The 23,136-nt window shown below is 44.9% G+C and overlaps 1 protein-coding gene across 4 annotated transcripts in view; it reads right to left on the bottom strand.

The window, feature by feature from the left end:
- Positions 1-8,896: 8,896 nt before the first annotated feature.
- Positions 8,897-23,136, bottom strand: part of SLC6A12 (solute carrier family 6 member 12) — a 38,636-nt gene continuing 24,396 nt past the window's right edge. For all 4 annotated transcript variants that reach the window (XM_057390087.1, XM_057390086.1, XM_057390085.1 and 1 more), the window contains 4 exons: positions 22,146-22,248; positions 15,891-15,991; positions 14,667-14,837; positions 8,897-11,530 (listed from right to left, as the gene is read on the bottom strand). In XM_057390087.1, the coding sequence (XP_057246070.1) occupies positions 11,384-11,530; positions 14,667-14,837; positions 15,891-15,991; positions 22,146-22,248 (522 nt within the window). In that variant the 3' untranslated portion in view covers positions 8,897-11,383. The remainder of the gene's footprint in view (positions 11,531-14,666; positions 14,838-15,890; positions 15,992-22,145; positions 22,249-23,136) is intronic.

Below are 23,136 nucleotides of genomic sequence, written 5' to 3'. Positions count from 1 at the left end.
CTTTTTATTTCTAGTTATCAAAACTCACCTTCTTTAAGGTCYTCCCTGTCCCTTTAGAGCAAGCAATCACACCATAACCATCACAGCTAAAYCTGACACAGGTCATGTGCCAAAGCCTTTGCCCCATATGGATCGGAGGGAAAGCACACTGCCTTACAGCTTTGCTGAGGCTGCTGCTTGTGGTGCCACCTACATCTGTGCAAATATCTTGCCAACAGATTTATATCAATGTTTAAAGATCACGTTTCAGACTAAGTGATCACTAGAGGAGCATGGAGGAGGCAGTAAGACCCCCCATCAGGTTTTTTTGGCTGTTAAAGGAGAAAGACCRCGGTGCCAGAAAGGCTGGCAAGGCTCGCAAGAGGGAAAATGGAGAAAGAAAATGATTTTTACTGGGTAAACCCAGGGGGSTTTGAGAGCTAAGTGGGAAGATTGCACAGAGGCTGGAGGCATCCTRACAAAAAGGCATCCTCTCTGAGCTGAAGCAAATGCAGTGAGTGGCAATGCCTTCTGAAATAAAGCTATGTGTCTGACAGGGCACCCTCATCCCTTTCCTCTACTGGGAGCCTGTGCCCCCTTACCACTCTGGCAGCTTGAGTAGCTCTTATTTAGCAGCTAATGAAGTTAAAAGAGAAGTAAACTACATCTTTCTCAGAAATCTCCCCTTYAGGCTCTTATTTGGGATAAAATACCAGCCAGAGAAAATGTGCTGCCTTYGCTCCCTAGGAAACGCATTCTGTGTCTCTGCAATTGAGCACAGCTTGCACTGGCCAGACCTGCAAGCACAGGGAGCAAGTGCAGAACAGAGAAATCATTATTGCCCTCTGTGCCATGGAACACTGCTGGAATTGCTGCCAGCTGAGTCCTGCAGGAGCAAGATCAAATCCCTGCCTGGTGAACTCAGGCTCACAGTTCAGAGAGCTTTTTCTATAGCAGTGGGGTTGGAACTAGATGATCTTTAAGTCCCTTCCAGCCCAAACCAATCTATGATTCTATGATGCAACTCTTGGTGAAAGCAGAGCTGGCAGAGGTGCACTTCCCTGTGTCCTGGGAAGRGTGCAGGCACAGCCCTGGATGTGCTGGACCATGTAGGAGGCTCAGCTCTCCCTTGTTTGGCCAGCTTGCTTTGCAGTTGCCACGGGGCCCAAGCTGGGTGAGGGCTTTTTGCATGTAATGCCATGTTACCAGGACAGATTTACTTTAGCCAAACCAAATAAATTAAAGCAGGTACATGTAAGTAGTTTCAGAGGAGTGCCAGCAGCAAAACCCCTGGCCTCCTTTTGTCAAAAGGAGTGAAACTTCAGCTATCAAGATACTGTAGCTTGCCTGTTTCTGAGTCTGGCATTAGCCCATCCATCACTGTTCCCTYTCGGTCTTCAATCTCTCCTCAAGCCCAATTGCTGATGTGACACCTCCTAAAATAAAAAGACAGAGAGACAGTAGCAATTTGCTAGCAGGGCAGGTGGAGCTCTCAGGCCTGAGGGATCCAGGCTGTTATATGTGTTTTCACAGCTCTCCACAGAGTCCTGGCTGAGAAACACCTGACAACTGCACCGGGTCCACTGGAAAGGCCTGTTGCCATAGGCAGACTCCCTTTGCTGGAAGCACAGTAAGCCATCTCCCTGCCTCATGCACTTCTGGTCTGGAAAGAAAACAGGCCAGAAAGTGGCCATTTCCACTGAAGGGATAAAAACTGAATTTGAAAGCCACAAGTGTTTTCTATATCACATTTGTTGTGTGAGTTAGAACCAGAATCAGGGTATGAGTATCAAACGCGCTGGAGAGCAAGAATATCTCTCAGCGTCAGTCTGAGCAACCCCTTCTTTTCCAGAAAAAAAGGGAAGTGGGATCAAAAAAAGAAAAGAGTACATGGATATTTCATACTTGGCAAGAACTAGACATGGACTGGTAAGCCCAAATGAATTTGGGAGCATGCCTTAGAAGAGAAGCAGAATTCATTTGAAAAGATGGGATTTGGAACTGCTTTCTTGGTTGTTTTCCATAAATGTTCATGAGACTAAATTTTGATTCACCAGTGTGTTCTCAGAAAATGAGAGCTTGGCAGATACTCAGACAAATACTCACTGGCTTCAGTATTTGCATTCAAAGCATTTGGGCTGCCACCTCCAAAGCTTTTGGTGGCTTGGGAAATATCCAGCAAAAGAGCCCAACCCCACCATATAATCTGTGTGAGTAAACACAAGTGCAAAGAGTGTTTTCTGAATAACAGCGATTGGATGCGATGACAGTGGTGAAAGCAGCCAAATAATCAGGCTAGACATCTCGGTTTAAAATTCATTTAAATCATTAACACAATCATTGTAAAATAAGCAGAAGTATAATCACTCAGGGATCATTTGCAAAGAGGAATAGGGCTGCACTCACTGAAAAGGGCTGTTATATGAGGCTGCCTGGCTCTGACTAAGCACACCAAGTCCACCTCCTCCAAAGGTAAGCCAAGCTGGCTAGCACAGCAGGGCTGGCAGGCATTGCTTCTTTGAGCCTAGTCTAGGGCATGGCCTCCTCCTCTGCAACCTCAGCAATCCTGCCAGCCTGCAGTAGGGACTAAGCTGGGTGGCCTCCTTCCTCCCTGAGCRGGCTCAGAGCTCGGGTCTGGTCAGACTACTGACACCCAACCCCCCAACCCTCCCATTGCCAAGGGGTGATCAATAGGGAATAGAAAGGGAAAATGTGTGAGACCAGGGTAGGCAAGGCAGGACAATTCCTGAGCCCAATGCTCCCAGATTCCACTCACAGGTGCTCTATGTGACTCCCAACACAGGTGGGCTGTTGAAAACCCACCTGATGGTGTCCAGAGTTCCTTTACCACCAGTGCTGGACTGTCAGCACCCAATAACACAATACCTATCAGCCTCATTGACCTCTTCTCTCAGGAAMACTGTCAGAACCTGCTTTTCCTGATCTTGGGCATTCCCAGTCAAGTTGAGATGACCCAGTCCTGTGGCATAGGGAAAGGTCTTGCCCCCATATTTATAGCTCTCCACATGCTACCAGCCACATTTCCAGGGCACAGAGCTTCTTTGAAATATCCTTCCCCTGGAAATCTGGCCAATACTTTTCACAGATAGTACTTTTATTTACAATTACCTTCAGCCAYTGGTATTAAATCTGCATTTATACCACTTGTCCCTGCAGCTGCTAGGAGCCCTTAAGAACAATTTTATCTGGAGATGACTTGTTTCAAAGACTGGGCATTTTTAAATGTGCTGTCAACAGCACAAACAAAACAGAACATGGCGAAGGAATAAAAAATGTAAAAGAAATACRGCAAGAACAAAACTGAAAATAAATACAAGAAAAGAAAAGGAATTTCCACYACTAGAGGAGATTAAAAGTGACCTGCCAAAGAAAAATAGATTGGGTTGGAGCACTTTWGTTCAGTGCACACCTATTAATTTTCTTTCCCCTGGAATAGTCTGGAGGCAGAGAGAACTACTGAGATAATGTCACTGGATAGTCTGGCAGTAAGACTTTGTCAGCTGTGAAACAGCCAAGTTTTGTTAAGCTCAGTGTTTCTCRTGTTGTTTGTCCTGTGCACTTAACCATAACTCATGTGGTTGACAAACACCTGGGAGAAAAACTTCCTCTGCTAAAGATTTATCAGCACTGAGCTTTCAGTCAGGAAAGGACCAAGAGTCCCCCAGCGCAAAATGAAGAAGATCAATCTGACAGGCTCTGAGATGTCGTATGGGAAGAAGGAGATACTAGGCATAAGAGGAAAAAAAGGCCACTAAAATAAAATCCATGCATTCAAGGAGGTCTCTGTGGCATTTTCCCAACTCTTTCTTTTGATGAAGAGACTTCACCTCCAGTTTGTGTGGGTAAAGCACTTCTAGGGGTGTGACCATTTCTTCCACTTGATTGAAATGAATAGAGCTTATACATGGATGTTTCAGAGAGCAAAGAGGCGCACTGCTACGTGCAGATTATTGTGTCTGTGGCTTTTGCCAACAGCTAAAGCTCAGCGTAAGCTCAGCCCCCTGCACCATCACATCTCCTTCCCCAGGCACAGCACAGCTGCTGGTGGTGCTTGAGGATGGCCTGTTCCTGTGGTAGCCCAGCCCATTCTTTTGATGGGCTGACACCTGTAGCATCTCACTGCAACACAGATTCCATTTCCTGCTGGGCAAAAGCAGACCTGAGCTGCCCTTCCAAAGCATGAGGTTTGTTACCAGTATGTACCACCCAGCAACTGTCAGCAAGCTTCCAAACTGATTGCTCTAAGCACTGGTGAGAGTAAGACACCTGTCTTCAGGCTTTCAGCTTTTCTCAGACATGCTCCAAAGGCCAGAGTCCCCAGTGTCACATAACACACTGAGTTTCTTGCATGGCCCCAGAGGCCACACACCACTGATGTCCATGGTGTGATTTGGGAGCAGATTTTAAGTGCAGCGGTCTCCTCTCACCCCCTTCTTCCCAGCTATCTTCCCTGCCACGTGGGTGTTTGAGACACCGGGTGTGCAATGACCCTGTGATATGTCCAGCACACCAACAAGGAGCACAAGGCCCTGGAAACCAGAAAGTGAGAGCTGTCACAGATACCAGCCATGGGATTTCTGCAGGGAGAAAGAGTCCTGGCAGGACTTGTGTAACAGCAGTACCTACCCACTGCAGGCTGTGTTCTCTTAGGTCTCGTCTACCCATGATCAACTAGTGCTGCCCATTTGAAACAAAACAAATTAAGCAAAATTAAACCAGAGCAGCCCATTTTGAAGCATGATTATTCCAGTTTAAAGACCATTTGGATAATAAGTGGACACAGTCACATTGTTGAAAGTGTGCCTGTGCCTGCAGGCTCTCTTGATAAATGTAGTTAAAAAAMCCTGATCATCTTTCTGTCAGTGAAACTGCAAGGGACTCACAAGGGACCGGAAAGAATTAGTTCTATYGCTTCTAATCCATCAAAAACAGTGTGAACAGTAACACCATGTTCAACTTAGCTCAAACYTGATCCTGATGGACTTAATATAAATTAAAATTAGTGTAAATGGAACATAAATAGAAGCGTCCTCACATACTTTGGAAGATTTAACTGAAATCACATACTCTGTGAAACCAACCTAACTTTAAAGCAAATGTCTCCCTAGGTCCAGTTACATCATTGGTGTCGCTCATATGATTTCTTTTCCCTCCCCTTTATTAAGAGGCTTATGCTAATAAAAGCTCTGAGGTGAATGCTTTAAATCAGTTTAAGTACAGTTATACTGATGGAGCTTATGCCACTTCCCAGTAGAACAGTACGGCAAGGCTTTCCTACGGGGAGAAGCCTTATTGCACAGCTGTGTTTGACCTCAAAAGCACAGGAGTGTGGGAAAAATGTGATAGATGTGGAGGAAAAAGAGGACAGATTTGGGTATAAGATGCAAATGAGGGTCACTGACAGAGGCAGTATAATCACTGTCCACCACAGGTGCTCCATCATGATAAGCACACAGGCCTCAGGGACCAGAAGATAAGGAAGAGCAAAGGCCTGGCTCGTCTGTAAAGTGTCACACCGGGGCAACCTCATTTATTACATCGGAAGGGATGGTGCCTCCACTGTGAGGGGAAATGTCTCCAGCCTTGCTGCTGCTTGGCCGTGTGATGCACACAACCAGAACCAGCCCATGTCTGCGGCGATCGAGTTTCACACACTCCCACCCTCCAGGGAAATTKCATCCATCGATAGGATTGGATGGTGGGAAATTGCTTTGCTGTCACTTGATGTGTCCTACGTCAGCATGCCCAAGGGACTTTGTCCAGAACAACCAGAAGGTGCTGCTGACAACTCTGCCCACTGTCACTAAAACACCCTTCCTTCCAGAGAGGCAAGAAATTTGGAAAGTTCTACCAATATTACAAATTACGTCTATTTATAGTTAAAGCCCAGCATCTCACAAACTCAAAATGCCAATAAGCAACATATTTACTCACCAGCCTCAGTCACAACATCATCACAGTGATGTCATTAAGATAACACCTACCAAAGCATAATTCTTCCCCAAATGCCCTAACAAATATGCCCATGTGGATATATGGAACATCTCAGATCAGTGTATTTAACTTTTCAAAAAGATCAGCCCCCGCCTTTCACCTTTCTCCTCTTCATGTGAAGACTCATTGGTTCCCCAAGGCCAAATAGCAAAGATTTTGCTGCTGCCTCCCTTGACCATAGAAACAGTAAAGTGAGACTGAGCTCAAAAACTCCCAAACACAAGGGAAATGCACCCCATCTTGTACGGCAAGAGAGTCTGAAGTGAAGGTCATATTAAAAAAAAAAAAAATGTAGGCACCAAATAACCTTTGGAATCTGATTACCACAGGAAAGAAAAAATTAATTCCTATTATTTTCTCAGTTTCAACGCTGTAAAATCGAGACTTTTTGAAAGTGTTCAAATATCCTCCACCCACAGGCTCTGAAAACCAGACCAGTGCCAGACCACACTACTTACCTATGTGGAGACGACTCCCATGCTTGGACTCCTGGACAAGGCTTATGGGACAGGACATAAGGAGGCTGCTCCTGGGCTTCTGTTTTCCTTGGCTGGTAAGTTATGCTTTAGCTGAGGTGTAAAGGAGGTGTAAAGCTGAGCTCTGCAAAAGCATTTTGGGATGGAAGAGCCCATTGTGGGTGATGAGGGATTAGACACACATGGGACAGAACCACACGGGGCACAAAGAGAGAACTCCACCACCATCTCCCTGTTCCGTGACTGATGTGTGCATCACAACAGTGCCAAGGGGAGCCACAGCCACCTGGCCTGTTGGGGAATTCACACCTCATCCAAAAACACAGCACAAAAGCCACACAGCCTGGGCGTGTTTTCCCCAAAGTCAAAAGCCCCAGCACCAAGCCAGTTCCCATTGCCAGGCTGCCTCCCACCATCCCAGCTAACCTAGGGTTACTGATTTACACTACTGTGTTTTGCCATTGGTGGGATTTCTCTTCAGCAGCTCCTGGAYCCACTTGCATACAGCTTGGAGCATTCCAGTGATGCCTTAGGATTTTTACTTTCTMTATTTTCATGCATCTGTATTCTCRTATTTCTCTAGTTCCCTAAGCTCCTGCTCKCCCATCTTTMGACAAAACAATCCCTCTCTGAGCCTGAATCCAAGGAYACCTCGTTGCCTCARAGCCCCAAAATATGTAAACAACAGYGRGTTGTGGGGCAGCAAGYTTGGGGTGATTGACATAATGACCWKAAGATATAAGTGGAGRATTGARGCCCAATATGTTACAGGACAGAACTTATAAAAGGTGAMGATYTYGTGACTCAGTGTCCATTTTGGGTGTAGCCTCAGRAGRAGGCTTTTGTCTGCCCTAATGTACCAGGGGGCCTGTTAGGCCTGTACTAAAGTTGTCTATTCTCATTCTCTTWCGTTTGTCTGGCCTCTGTTTCAGGTGAGCCTGATTTCCAAGGCATCAYCAGCATTAGGACCTCTRCTTCTGGAGAGCCTGATGAAGAAAGACCAGCTCTAGCTCTCAGATCATCCTCACTTCAAAGCCAGAATGGGGGGAAGAAGCTCATGTTGCAGCAATGGCCCTTCTCCAGGAGATAGGAAAGTGACAGGTTGCTTTTATGTTTGAGGGAGTGTTTATYTCTCCATGAGAAAAATAAGCTTATTTCACGTCCTTTTGAAATACGAGGTCCAGAAAGGCACCAGATGGCCTGTAATCTCTCATCCTCCTCCAGAGACCACTATCTACACCACGGTACAACAAAAGCTGCACACTCAATAAAGCATGTTTTGGAAAAGTTTAGTGGCCACTGGCAAATAATGATTGAGCATAAGCATGCCTCTGGTCCAGAGCAGCCATCCTAGTCCAGAGCTCMCATCCTGGCTGTAACCCAGGCTGGGCAGGAAACTATTTTACAGCCTGCTAAAAAAAACAAACAGGAGAAAAAATATCAGAAAGCCATTTCACAGAATGGTCTTGGCATGTCACCAAAACCAAGACAGGATGGAATTGCCCACAACTGGCTTTGCACAGACATTGAAAGCATTTCTCCCTGGGAATCCCTTTCTTTTCCACATAGCTTTCTAAGCTCAGGCTTGACAAACCAGAACAGACAGCTCTGAAAATACATGTCCTCCTTTGCAGCCGTGGGTCAGGGCTTCAAAACAGASCCAGGATCATGCTCCAAAAGCAGTTGAGGGGGCAGGGCTTATTGTGGGTTTAAAAAACAACACAAAGCAAAACAACCTCCACACTGCCCATCCATGCACTGTTAGACACATTTCTTTTGTTCCCTTGGCAGGTTCGGGAATAAAGTCTTTCGTTTTAACGCCCCAGCCTTTCCCTGCAGCCCTGCACAGGGAACTGAATAGCAGCCAATGTGCATGTCCACAGCCTCTTGAGTCTTCTTTTAACAAACTGTGTTCTTCCTGTCTTTTCCTTCTGGAGAGAAGGGTGAAAAGGGCCATTTTAATAAAAAAGAACCAAACCAACAGAACAACAAATGAACTGGAAACCCAGAAGAGGTGTTTAGGTGTTTATAGGTGTCTGTCCTTTCTTCTATAAAGTGTTTTAATTCCAGCAGGGAGGARCAGCACAGTATGGCCACCTCATACCTTCTCTTGGACTTCAGCTTCAAATGTATCATGTCTTGRCATGTTATCAACAATTACAGGGGGAAAAAAACATAAACTCTTCCTCCTCTCCCTACCATCCCTTTAGTAGTGCATTCCTGGTGATGTGCAGGACAGGAGCAGTTTCCCATCAGACCCAGAGATGTCCAGAGGTGCCCAGTTCCAGAGGTTGATAAAGACGTGTCAGATCTGTCATGCATGCAACAATGCCTGAAACATTTGTAWAAATTTAACAAACCATTACTTGGTCTCTAATTGTGCTGGGGGTCTCACAGCAAAAGACAGCCACTGATAGCATTTTCCCAGCTGGGTGCATGTAGATGTATTTTGTTTTTAAAGGAAAGAGAATTAAATGACGCTGCTTTGACTTAAAATTCCCGAAAATCTGTCAATTCCATCCAAAGAAATTGGATTAATTTCTTGATCCTGGGAATTTTATGATTGCTTTGAATGGGGACAGCAATACCTTCTCTGATTTTATTAAAATAAGTTGCTTCCTCACAGAGGTATGATGCTACTGTCAGATTATACATATGCAACAGGGGAACAAGTTCATGCAGTATTTATTTTCAATAACAYAGACACACATTTTTGTTCCAAACTGAAAAGGGATTTGTTTCTATCTAGGATTTTTGCAGTGTTGCTCAAATGCCTCAGAAAAAGAAGTGCACATCTGCATTACTTCTCTGACAGCACGACAATACCTTATATCTTAAAGGCACGGCAGAAGGAGCAAAGGGGTTAAATGTCCTACCAAGGAYTGTACAAAGATCAAGATTAGGAGGGAGCTGTTTCCCCCACCAAACCATGAGCACCACTGGTGGGAGGAAGAGGAAAAATCATCAAATTACTTAGCATGAGGCTTGACTGCAAGCCTCTGGGTGCTAAGCTCTTCCCACAGCTATTTGCAATATGACATTCAGCTCTTTAAAAAATAAAAATACAATAAACGGTGTCTTATGTGATGCTGCAGTCCTTTGCAGGGAACGTGAACGAGGTTTGTCAGCTTTCTCCACCTTCCGCAGTAAAACATCTCCAATCCAATGAYTGTCCTAGAGAGGTACAAATCCTGATACTTGACTTTCAGCGTTCATTTCACCAGCGGTTTGTAGTTTTTAGTTTTTAAAGGAAAGGAAATTAAATGGGGAAAAGATTGCCCTATGCTAATTCTCCAGTTAAACTCAGAGGAAACGGCAGCAGATAAGGTTCCCATAGCAATTGGAATAGGTACCGAGCMGCACAGATGAGGCCCGATTTCCCCGCTTACTTTTGGTGTCGGTCGTTTATCTCCACACAGCACAGGGAAAAGCAATTATGTGGAACAAGGAACGAGGGAAAGAAGCTTGTGGCATCTGTGATTCATTTTGATGGCCATTCTCTGGCGTGGTTGGATGCGCCAACATTGCAGCATAGACATGCACCAGCACTTGTATGCTCGGCCACATCAGAGCTCCCAGGGGCATCCTGCCACTGGCTCTTCTGGTGGTTTTAGCTGTGAAATTTTGATAGGCATTGAAGCAGGATCTGGCAGGGAGCTATACAGCCCCAGCCTCCCCAGGACAGAGTTGTCTGGCACTGCACCAAAGCCTGCATCTGAACACAATCCTTCCCACCCATCACCTCACATTTTTGAGTACCCTGGCAACAACCAACCTTTAATTCGACACAATTTGCTTTCACTGAACCCATCTTACCTATTAATTTTGCTTTATCTTGCCTGAGCTGATGATTATTGCGCCCGATTATGTCTTCCTTATCCCCTGAGCAATCATCCACAGCAAAGCCAAGGGAGAGCAATCATTCTCCCACCCTTTTCCCGAAGCTACTTTGCAGCACAGGATCAGGCCCAKCAACTCCTTCATTAATTCCTCTACAAAATGCCCCAGCAGTGCAGTTAAATTTGTGGGCGTGCAGTCCTCAGGGTCTCATTTTCCCAGCTGTACTGCAGATCTTTTTTTTTTTCTTACCAACTGCTCTGGGACTTTCCTTGCAGTCCGTGAATTTTCTGAAAGAATTGTCAAATATTCATCGGTTTCACTCTCGGATGCGTTTTCACTGGGCCGTGTAGTTCTGACCAAGAGCAAGTCCCCTAGATAGTTATTCCTCACCTCCTTTTCCAGACTGAGACTGCCTTGAGATCCATCATCAACAGCCACGATTGCATCAAGCACCCTGTCGCTCTCTTCCCATCCAGTGACAGCTGAAGCTGTAACTACTCATACTGCAGCCTCCTTTTGTCATTGGCTGTGATGTGTTCCTGGYTCTCTCTCCTTTGTACATAGGTGACCTAGCAATGCACTTTATCATCCTCCGGCTTCTTATGTGCTTCAGAACCAACTTATATCCTGTGCTAACGCCTGATCATTTCATGCTTTTGCATCCCTAACTGGGTTCCTTCACACTTTTAATCTCTGCTCTCTCTCACCACTCTCACCACTGTGGTTTCTTGTCCTCCTCCCAACACATATGCACTTTTCTTGGTTTTTTTGCTTCCTCCCCCCTTTTTTTTCTTTTTTTGCTACAATGTTGTTTTTCTCTTTCCAACCGGTGTCAGTACTGAAGGGCGCTTCTGACAAAGGCRTGCTGTAGTCTCCACTGCTGCTGGCAGGAAGAGTTGTCCCCAGGGTGTCAAAAAAAACTCTGTCCCCAGTGGATGCTGCCAGCTGGCTGGAAGGACAAGGTGCCCCAGATGCTTCTGTCTCAGATATGAAGGAGAGAAGGGAGGAGAAAAGAAACCACTTTGGGAAGGAGAGAGCCAATCAGTCTGGGTAATGGAGGAAGCCCAGGTGGCTTAGAAGTGGGTTTCTCTCTCTGTGATGCTGAGCACCTCCTGGACTGGAGGAGACCATCCCTCGCTCCTCAGTTTCAACCGCTCCGCCACACGATGCTTCTTCGGCTGCGGCAGATCCTCCGCCGGGGAAATCAGCTGCATCAGCCGCTGTGGAAAGGAAGTCGCTGTTAATTAAGTTGATGAGCAAACTCACAGCCAATAGTGATCCACAGCCATTGCTGGGGGCAAAGGCATCTAGAGAGCCAGTGCTCTCAGCCCCCAGCTCCTCTCCTGCTGAACGACTGTGAAAGAGAGAAGGAGAGCAGGTTTGCATCAGCTGCTCTCAGTGACAATTATTCTGCCTCTGAGCTCAAATCTCAGCTGTGGACTGATAATCTGAAGTACTGCACTCCTCACAGACCTGCTACTGTGAGGGAGGATGGCAGCAATTAACACCACAGACATTTTCTGTGGCTGGAAATAAACACCATAAAACCATTTCTTTTCCTATMCCACGCAGCTTTCCATTGATTCTGGTGAGAGCTATGAAGTCTTCCAGAGGGTCTGATCATCAGATGCTAGGCATCTCATGCTATGGTCCAAAACAGGGTGGTAGGTGATAACTACCTCAGTGGCATTGCCCGGGTAAAGCAGTCCCTCCTCAGACTGTTTCCTGCCCCAAATCATTCCCAACTCCCCTCCTCCAGTCAGGCAGACTGTGGTGGTGAAGGCAGAAGTTGTGAAGCAGCTGCCTGCTCTTAGCTCCTTCCATCCTGTAAAATGCAGGGTGCTAYAGGCTGTTCCACAGACATGTAAGCAGTGTTGTGACAACTTTCCTAAAAATTCTTAAAATTTTAATTCTTAAAAATAAAAATTCTTAAAAATAAAATTATTCTTAAAAAATGAAATTGTTTTTTAGCTCTTTTGGCAAAAAGTGCTGGCTCACAATGACAACTGTAGTGAATTTCTGGTCTTTTTCATCCCATTTCTCAAGCCTCTCTGGTGTCACACACCTTCCTGAGCTCCTGGTTTCCTCCCAAAGCCAAGTAACTCTTGATGTCCTGCAGCTACCTGCCAGCTCCATGGGACAGCCTATCATTTCCCAGATGAAACCTGACTTTCACAGTTACTAACTTTTTCCATCACAAGCTGTTCAGGCCAGTGCTCCTCCCTTGCAGAGTGCATCACAAGCAAAGCAGGCAATTCATCCATGACCCGTTGATTAATCTTAATGCTCCCACTTCTTGTGAAGTGCCTGCCAGAATCACMGATTTTGTTCATTTATTCAAAACTGTTTGCCCCATGATTTCCAAAATTGACCTTGGTGTGCAGCTGCTCTGTGGGCACTTCATTGTGAGATTTTAGTCTTTGGAGCTTGAGCTGTCTTAATCAGGCACATTAGGAAACAACATTYGTGTTTCTTGGTCAGTCAAGTGTAACAAGAGGAATCCGTTTGTTGCAGTGACTGATCATAATTACCAATTACAAACTTGCTTTCAGTCAGTGGTTTGCAATATTCAGACACTGTTCCTGGAAACACCTGTGTCTGGMAATTAATTCACTACAATTCTGGGATGGGACTGGAAAAGAAGAATAGGTACACTTCAAGAAAATTTGTTTTCAGAACAGGTGCAACTATCCCAGAAGGTATTTTGTGGCTGGCTTGGATTCTGCCCTGAAACCATCCAGGTTTAGCAACCAGTTCCTTCCCACACATCCAAACCACATCCTTGGAAATTTCTTCATGTAGCTGAGAAGTCCTTGGAAATCTCAATTAATATCATGTAAACCAGGACAAAGAGGATACCCCTCGATCTGAAATGGTCCAGATCAATTCTTCAGGTGTGCTCTACAATGAGCATTAACACTACTCACAGCAGCATTTCAAAGAGTTTGAAGCACTTTGACCCTGGTCAGAGAYATTGTTTGTATAGCAGGCAGGACCTGTGGGCAATTACTTCTCTGACAGCTCCAAGTCCTCATTAAGACACAGAAAGTGTGTAGTCAGAGATATCAACCACCCAGTGAAACTCTTCAAACCAGCCATGGGAAATGATGGATACATCCTGTGCCCCAGAGCACAGGAAAAGGCTGTAACAGGCAGGACACAAGGTATGAATGTGGAGCAAATCATATCACAGCACCTTGGATTCACCTGCAGTTCCTCATACTGGGAAGCGTACAGCTCCCAGCTCCCTTCCAGACTCATCATCTCTTCATGTCTACCAACAGCAAACAGGARGCCAAAGGGTTAAAGGCAGCTAAACAGGAACTATTTCAGTGCATACTTCTCCTCTGCCTTCCTGCTTGCATTGCCTATGCTTCTCTCTCTCTTCCAATAAAGACTTTAATCACAACTCCTCCCATCTGGGCCTTGCTCTTTTCCTGAGCCTAAGGCAGGCATTAGCCCACTCKGCCACAAATCCTGTCTCTCCCTATTAAGACACATTGTGCAATCAGTAAATAAGAGACACTGAACAGAGCACAGGATCACCTTCCCTGAGACAATGGAACCAATGAGAACATTCTGTACCCAGCCCATCCCTGGATGTGTGGCCAATGCAGGGTCCTCCTCACCATGAGCCCATAACGTGACTGTCACACCTACACAACAGCCACAGGGATATTCCCATGCCCTGTTCACCTGCTCCCTCACTCACCCACCCTCTGACCAGCTGCAGTAAAGATGGGGAAGGACTAGAAGAGAATTGTGAAGAAATTAAGATGTAGTGTACATCACTCAGATCTTTTTTCATGGGTCAAGTGAGGGATCATCTCCATGACACCATCTCCCTAGATACAGTACTTCCTAGAACAAAGACAAAGATGTCTACAGTGAAAGAGGATAGGCTCAGGCATGGCACAGGGTAGACCTTTACAACTCTGTGAGAATGGCCTCTTTAATAAAAATTGGTAATTCCTTTTTTGAAAATAACATGGTTCTGACCCAGGACTACAAGGGACGAGAAGTAAAGACAAAACAGATCCTGGCTTTGCACTTGGTTTGCATTGGTATTGGTTGCTGCATATAAACTAAATATATGTGTCTATATATTGCACTGAGCATGACGGTGCAACACCACARGGAAGATTGGACATCTGATGATCAGCCTGGGAGCAGTACTGAGACACTCCAAGATCTCCAAATTGCCAGGAAGAGCTACAGAGCATTCTGGGCAACAGCCACTCTCATCCACCTTTGCCTTCACAGAGGAGAAGTGTGCCATGTTCCTCTTCCCTGGGGCCCTTCAAYGAACCATCTTGGGGAGCAACAACAACACCATCACCAACACAATCCCAGTACCTGTTTCAGGGGTCCTTTGGTTTTCAGGAGGATGAAGATGGCATAGAGAGGAATACAGACCATGGAGGACAGTGCCATCAGCCAGCCTAGCACGTAGCCCCAGGGTGGGTACTCATAGGAATTGTTGTATTTCAAGGGTGTGTACTTGATCAGGGAAAACAGGAAGACACCCTGGGGAGCAGAAAACACAAACATCAGGAGAGCAAAGGGARGAGCCAAGCCTGGCAGCCTGGCCACCCTGCAAGTGTGGCAAYGGGTCTTCTGTCTTAAATGAGCCAGCAGGGACCTTGCTGGCTGCAGCAAGCAGAGCCTGGTGCATGCTGGCTGCACAAGGAGTTCTCAGAGCCAGGGCCAGGCATCTGCAGTGTAAAGCCTTCAGGCTTCTGAAGAGTTCGACATAAGCAAAGTTGGCAGCAGCTTTGAGGGTCCAGCAACACTGAGAGGAATTTATTCATATCAAAGGCAAGAATTGTTGTTCCACCAGGCAGAAACCCTCCAGAAATACAACACAGGCATAGATTTACCCCTCTAGGGGCTCTCTAGCTACAGAGCTCTCAGACAATTTGGGCTGGTTTAAAAATTTCCCAGATCTTCAAATCCTGCTGAAGCCTGGGGACAAAGGACTAGGAATCTTTTGTAAATTGTAGCTATAGATCCCATCTCTATTCCCACTGAGGTCAAAGAAAACAATTCTCAACATCAGATACAGGAACAKAATTTGGCTCAGAAATCATGTAAAAGTCAGTGGACCAAGACTGGACATAAATTTAAAACAGGCAAGAACTTGCCTGAATTTGGGTGCATTTTCTTTTACCACAGTCACAGAAGTTTTGGAAGAGATTTAATAATATAGAATGCAAATGGCTGTAGAAAGATATTTCTGTGGTCAGCCCCAGAAACACAGGCTGAAGGAAGTATTTCAGAACAGGGTAATTCTCACTGGTCTTCCATTCGTAAGTCATTTGACCAAACCTCTCCAGGCTTTGAGGATACATTTCCTTTTGCTTTCACAGTAAACAATTGGCTTTTCAGGCTCAATTAATTTTCCAGGCAAACCATAAGGCTTTATAAAGGAAATAAATAGCCACCTCAGCTATGGACAAGCTTCTGCTACTCCACAGCAGTTTGAAAAATTTACAGCAGCACCTTGGAGACAAATCAGCCTTTTCTACCGAGGATTTGGGGACCTAGAGTGACATGTCATGATGTCATGATTGCACTTACCAAGCAGAGACCCGGGGTGAACACCAGCCAGCATATCTTGATCAAGGGCCATGGCCGGAAGCCAATCATGTCCTCAACGTTGTCGTAGAAGCGGTTGGCACCTTGGCCACCAACCAGCACAGAAACAAAGTCAGAGGTCAGATCGATTTTGTTKCCTTCAACCAATATTCACATCAGATCCCAACTTTCTTTATCCTTGGTGTCWACTCCTGGTGAAAACATGGCTATCCTAATAATAGAGCAGCAGGTGAGGGGGTTTTCTGGTATTGAAAAGGCACATCTAGGGCTATATAGCGATGGAAGGGCTTAATTTCAGCCATAATTGTCAGAAAGATTGACATTGAAGAATAGTATGGTCCCTCAGGAAGCATCAGCTGCAAGTGAGAGGATGCAGCCCATTTACTAGTAAGAACTGCACAAAGAAAAGAGGAGTGCCTGCTTTATGGAGAAGCAAGGGAAAGCTCTTGCAATTTGATCAGATGGGATTGTGTGAGTACAGAGTGCTAAAAGGAACAAAGAGAGTGGGGAACACCTAATTAAACCTTCACTTTGTAAAYAGATATGCTGGTACACCAGGGAAGCCATGTCAAGAATTCCCACTGAGATGGGGAGGACCCTGTCACCAAGAGCTTGTCTTCCACAGAATATTTTATTTTTGGCATAAATTCGGAAAACCAGGCAATGCAAACGCTTCCGAAAACCAAGCCTTCCATCTSTAAGTGCTGCTGTACTCCCCAGTGAGGGCTGTCTGATGGGTGTGTGATGTCCTTCTTCTCATTAGTTTCACTTACTGGATTATTTTGTTCACAGTGTGTGGGACTCACCTAAATCTCACAGTKCCCTGGAATGGGATATACTTTGGAAAAGCATCTAAAAGCCCTGCCACAGGCCAGACTCTAACCATTGATTCTTCCCAACCCAAACACAAAGAGCAAATAGTGTCATGGAGGAGACAACATAATGTAGATGGATCTCAGCAGACCTTGCAACAAACTCTAGAATGTCTTCAAGTATCAAGAACTTAATGCTGGCCAGAAAGAACTGTAAAATTAAGAAAAATCAAAAAGGCATTCATAAGGTGCCCAAGCACCTTTCAAACCAAAACTAACCAGATATATCAGACTGCCTCAGGCAAAGTAAGACAACAATATTAGAAAACAAAATTRAGCTAGACTGTCCAGAAAAAGGGTTACCAGTTAGGCACCTCTGGGATGAAATAATACTGTATATGTCTTATTAAAACTTTATCTTGGTGCTTAGCTGATAATTCGGATTCTGATTTCAGGGGTATTCATCCATCTGTGAACTCACAGTCAGGCCACTGTTCCCAATTGCAAATGTGATAAGATTTTGCTTCTTTATATCTCAACACCAGAGRGATGGACTGGGAAAAGTATGTGCCTAGAGAACTGGCCACACTTGTGAGTGTTTGGAGTTTGGTGAGTTTTATTTTGGTTTGTGGTTTCTGTCTCAGAATTAATTCTCATATTATGCATCCTTTAAATATAGTAATTCTACAAAAGTACATTATGTNNNNTGCTTTTTTTTTTTTTTTAATTCTTTGTGTTATTTTCTATATCCCATGACTAATGCTTGCAGAAAATCTCTTTTAAACCCAGTTTTTTGAAGTATTTCAGGCAGGGGATGGGGGAAGGGGGAGGGTAGTTCTTTGAACAACTCTTGGTGTTGAGTTGGCAAGTTAACAAGTAGCCTCAAGCAAAGACAACAAGCTGTGGTATATCAAGGGACATGCAGCCTTGTGTGGGAGCCCAGCCTACACCAGAGAACTTCCAAGCTTTAAATATCATGAGGCTTCAGATAGCATTTCTGAAAATATATTGAGGATGAAAGGAGATGGTGTATAAAATTAATTTTGCCAAAAAGCCAAAATCCTCCACAGGGTGGAAAAAAAAGATATATAGATTATGTGAATTGCAGTTTAGAATATAAGCATTGCACAATGTCTTCCACAGAAATACACTGTGATGTCAGACATATGACAGATAAATTAATTCATAATACAAACTCATGGCAGATAAAGTTYCCCTGCCAATTTAGATCTAGGATCCAGTCAAAGAGATGTATCAATTAAAGAAATACAAAAATGCCAAACAAAAAGAGCACACACACATCCATTCTCCAATAAGAAAAYAAACCACAACTTATGCTGTTAATTACAATGTGCCTCCACCTGTCCTTGTCCCTTTTCTCTGTAGGACAAATGSCAGGTCCTACATTTCCATGGCCACTGTGGCAGTCAATGGGTGATGTGATGAAGCACAATGGGGACTGACATGAATGTCCTCAGAGAGTATATGATCAGGAGATTTTACATATTCTACATTTCACAGGCAGATGAAAAAGTAATCAAGCTTAAGAAGTCATCACTTCAACCACTCTRCACTGGCTTTTTGAACAAATCAGAAGCTGGAGGACACGTACTAGAGCAATGTGCCCTTCCTTCCCAGCACATTAGAGAGATTAGATAAAGCTCTTGCAGAGAAAGTCATAAAGTCTTCCCTAAAGAGATTTTTGTTGGATTGAACAAAGATGTTTGCATTTATCTCTAATATTTAAAGACMAGGAAGACTGGGATGCAGTCACYGGACAGTTAACCATGCTGGTACCCYTTCTCTTGTGCTGATCAATCCCATATAACTTCAAAGTGGTTGTGTGCTTTTCAGTCAAATCATTTTGCCACATAAATTCACAGGAATAAATTTCACATGAACCTAACGAGAGATTTGCTTACACCTTATATCTTGTCCTTATGGAGTCTTTCTCATTTTACATAGCCTATAAAAACAGCAAATGAGGCGCAAATTAAAAGGGACAAAAATTTAATTTTACTTTCAYCATGTTTAAAAAGCAGCAACTTTCACAGTTCTGCTAGTTCTGAATCTATAAAAAATCCCTACATGTCTTTTCTCCCAAGCTGCATTTATTTGCATTCATCTATATCAAAGTTCACCCCCAACATTCCAACAGGTAATGACCATGGCTCCACATTGCAGTGCCAAGTCTGTATCTGCTCCCTCCCTGTCTCAAACCTGCAGCATCAACACCTGCACCAAACTTGTGCAAAGAACCAGCAACAGAGGCATCATGGCACCACAATAACCTGGCATCCTCTGGGTGCCAGGTGCACAGAGCAGGCCCTTTCTGGCTCATAGAGAAGCATGTAAGGTTGCTCATAGCCAGTGCATCTGAGAGCATTCAGCACACAGAGCCAGACAGGACAGGCAGGATACAGGCAGGAGGAGGCTGCCATGCCATGCTGGTAGCCACGCTGCAAGTGAGCAATAGAACCAGGGAAAGATTTATTGCAGCACAACATGGGTTTACCCCAGGGCCACCCATAGGTACCCTCTGGCATCAGTTTGCTTTAGCTTTGTAAACAGTCCTAATGATTTCAGCCCTGGCTCTCCCGTAGTGATGGAGGCCTTTGGTTTCTCCTGGAGCAGCTAATCCTAATGTGCATGCTGTGACTGCCTGGAAAATATCCTCTGCAGCACATTTGTGTGGCATCATGTTGTGAATCTCAGTGCTCAGACCCCATGCCTGCTTACAGWAGGGCTGCCTGTCCCAAAGAGGCAGAGTGACACCAGAATCCCTCCTCTAGGGAACATGGTCAGCAAGCCCAATGCTGCACRATCCTTCCACAGGCAGGGAGCAGTACAGAGGAAATCCTCAGGTCTTTGGGAGAGCAGCTGCCTGGCAGCAGGAGGAAGCTGCCAAGTGGTGGGTGGCTGGYGTATGTGCTGGGAGAGGGGAAATTCAGAACGCATATTTGTGTTAGCAGAAATGTTGTAATTCTTCACAGTGTAAGCAAGAGGCTCAGCCCTGCCAGTTCTGAGGCTGGGGAAATAAAAACTTTARTCAGCACTAGTCACTTTTTTTTCCCCACTATAATGCCTCATCTCAGCCCTCTGACTAYGTTTCAGACCAGAATCATCCCACTGGATGTAAAGCAGAACATGAAGAGGGTAAAATCATGCTGTATGAAGTGGCACAAATGAACCCATGGTGGTGAGGAAAAGGGCTATTTCTCTGTCCCCTACTACTCCTTTGAGGTTTCTGGGGCAGCAACACCTCTCCTGTTACTCATTGTCTGCCATTATTCCTCTCCAAGGGTCATCAGAAAAGGCATGTGGCCTGCATAACTATAAATGCCATAAAAATGGCATTAGACCTCAAAGCATAATTCAGTTTAATTAATTAACCTAGCACAGTGATCYCCATCCTGTCACGGATGGAAATCTCCATGTCCCTTTAAATCCCAGAAGGACTGGACAGAAGGTGACTCAAAATTAAAATCTGACCAGGGTTTGTTACTGCAAGCTGTCAGGTGAGCTTCCCTTGAAGGACATCTTTCTTAAATAAATCTTTCTTACAGATCTGCTTCTCTTGCATTCCCTGGAGCTCAAGACCAAGCAGCTGGACCGGTTACCSTTTCAATAAGAGAGTTTATCCAAACTAGCACTTGGCTCCTGCTCCACATAAAGCATTTGAGGAAACTGATAAGACCTTCATCAACAACTGCACTGCAGCCAGTGCAACCTCTCTAAAACCATAAGCACCAAAAAGAGCACACAGGGACTGACTGTGTCAGTTATGTCAGTGACATAACCAGGCAAAGATGGCTCAAAATGAAATTGGCAAGTGGCCACTTCAGAACTAGGAAAAGAGAATGACTCCCCACACAACACCTGAACAAGCCATGGAACTCCTTGCTGCGGTATTTTGTGGATGATAAATGCTTAGCCAAGCCAAGTGGATCAAAGTAACAGAAGATAAATAAATAGATTTCACTTCTGGCACTGGAAATTCATGGGCAACAAGCTGAGTATTGTATCTGGTTCTAGGACCCCCAGCACAAGAAAGACATAGAGTTTTTTCAGAGAAGGACCAGGAAAACTAAGAGAAGACTGAAGCACCTGTCCTATGAAGACAGSCTGAGAGARCTTGGGCTGYCCAACCTGGAAAAAAGAAAGCTCCAGGGAGACCTTGTTGCAGCCTTTCAATGTATAAAGTGGGCTTGTAGTGACGTGACAAGGGCTAGCAGTTTTAAATTGAAAGAGGAAAGGTTTAGAGTTAACACAAGGAAGAAATTTTTCACTCTGAAGATGCTGACACACTGGAACCAGTTGTTCAGAGAGGCTGTGGATACACTGCCATTGCAAATGTTCAAGGCCTGGTTGGACAGGGCTTTGAGTGACCTGGAAGTGAAAGTGGCAGAGAGGATGATGACCTTTAAAGGTCCCTTCTAATACAAACTATTCTATAGATCTATGGTAAGTTGTTAAAAGTTGGAAGAACATTCACAGGAATGTTCTTCCATTTCCTAACTTTCCTTCTTTTGTATTCCTTCATGAGCATCCACTCCTGACCACTGAGACACAACACAATGCTATGCTTGCAATCTTTCCCTGAGGTTATGATGGCAATGCTGCTTGAAGTAGTTGGAACCAACAGATGTATAACTGGGATGTTGAAGTCTGGCATCATCTTAGACTCTGCATGAACCTTATGGGTACCAGCTCATGTAGTTCCATGAAGCAAAGARAGGGAGCAGCTGTTCTGCATCACACACTAGACACTTTGCCCAAAAACCATCAGCCTCGACACAGGCTTCTGGGAGTAGAACCAAAGCCTTTGTGTTCAGGAAGAGATCTCCCATAGGATACCAGAGCAGACTCTTCCTACTCCACAGGCTAACTAGCAGTTGGTTTCCTCCTGATAGTTCATGGAGCTCAGTTTTATCCTGCTCCTGAGTCGTTTAGTTACAGACTTTACTGAGAGCCAAAGCAGTCCCTCCTATTTCTTTTATGAGTGCCATCACAGCCTGGGTAAACAGGAAGGTATCATCACAGAAGTAAAACACAGTGAGCCTGCCTTCCAGCATTTTGTGTTAAATTAACTGGCAGGACTAAACCAAATGCACAATGTAAATAGACAGGAACAGACACCAAAGAACAGCACTCACTCCTCTATAGCTGATATTCTAACTCAAAGAGGAAATGGGAAGAACAGCAAAGTAGTTCAACATGAGGCACCTACAGAGAAGGAAAAAACATTCCTAATCTAAATGTGGAGCAATTAAGAAATGTTACAAGGGAACAAAGTGAAAACTAGACAAGAAAAGATAATTATAGCGCTTCTTTGCCCCCTCAGGACCTTTTCTGTCCACTCCCACTTCACAACCCCCCATTCTTGCCTCGATACAGAGCAATTCAGATTTTTCCCTCCACTTACCATACACCCATCCTATACAGATGACTTCAAAAATAGACAGGAAGAGCAGGCATGTGCCACTGGCAGCATAGTAGTCAAAGAGCTGGAAGATGTACATGCCACCCTGTTGAAGAGGTAGAGAAAACAGAGACATGGCAAGACTACTCCATGTCAGGGAAAAATGAGTGGGGCAAGCAGAAGAATAGCAGCAGAAACACTGAATCTAGAGCAGGWGGGAGAAGGGCCTTCTCTTGGGGCACCCCTCACTCTGTTCCTAAAATRCAGTCAGTTCTGGTGGCAGGAGAATTTTTCATGCCCATTTTATGATACTGCTGGGGTAGGCTGTCTTTTACATACATAAGAGAAGGAGCCAGTTCGTTGTGTTRTTTTAAAACCATTAGGAAGTTTCCAGCATAATTGTTGAAATACCATGTAGCAGTGCAGAACTTTGCTTTCAAAAAAATATGGTCTTGAACACCAGGATATTCAGATACCTCATTTTACTTTCATCCAACATTTCATGCTGCTCGAGGTTCAAGCTCTGCAATCRCAGAGGCTTTCCTGCTGCCTCTGACTGCAAGCTGAGCCCTGCACAGTTGCCATCAGCTAACTGTACAGGCCTGTGGATGATTTTCATGGGATTTCTCCAAGAGAAAGCCCCTCCAGGTCAGATTGATGCTTTCAAACAATGCTGAAGGGCTCTAGACTGGCAGCATCACTCAAATTGATTACRGTAGGAGCTGCCTTCAGCAGATCCTTAGCCAGGATTTAATAGGAATTAGCAGGAGTGCTAAGACCCCTACCCAAGCATGTGGTACACACAGAGCACAGCACCATGCAGAAAGAGGTGCAGCTTTGAGCTGCAGAGCAATGCAAACACACTGTGCATGGCACCGCACCAGCACCACTCTACTCCTTCTGGTTCCTGAGATCACAGGCTTCCCACAGGCTCCAGCAGGGTTATGGCACAGCCAATATCCCCAGGCTCCTCTCCTGCTGCTCTGCTTTGTGT

The sequence above is a fragment of the Malurus melanocephalus genome, unplaced genomic scaffold (assembly GCF_030028575.1).
Source record: "Malurus melanocephalus ecotype Western Australia unplaced genomic scaffold, MMel_1.1 scaffold_22, whole genome shotgun sequence".
NCBI lineage: Eukaryota > Metazoa > Chordata > Aves > Passeriformes > Maluridae > Malurus > Malurus melanocephalus.
This window is presented reverse-complemented; position numbering and strand designations above follow the sequence as displayed.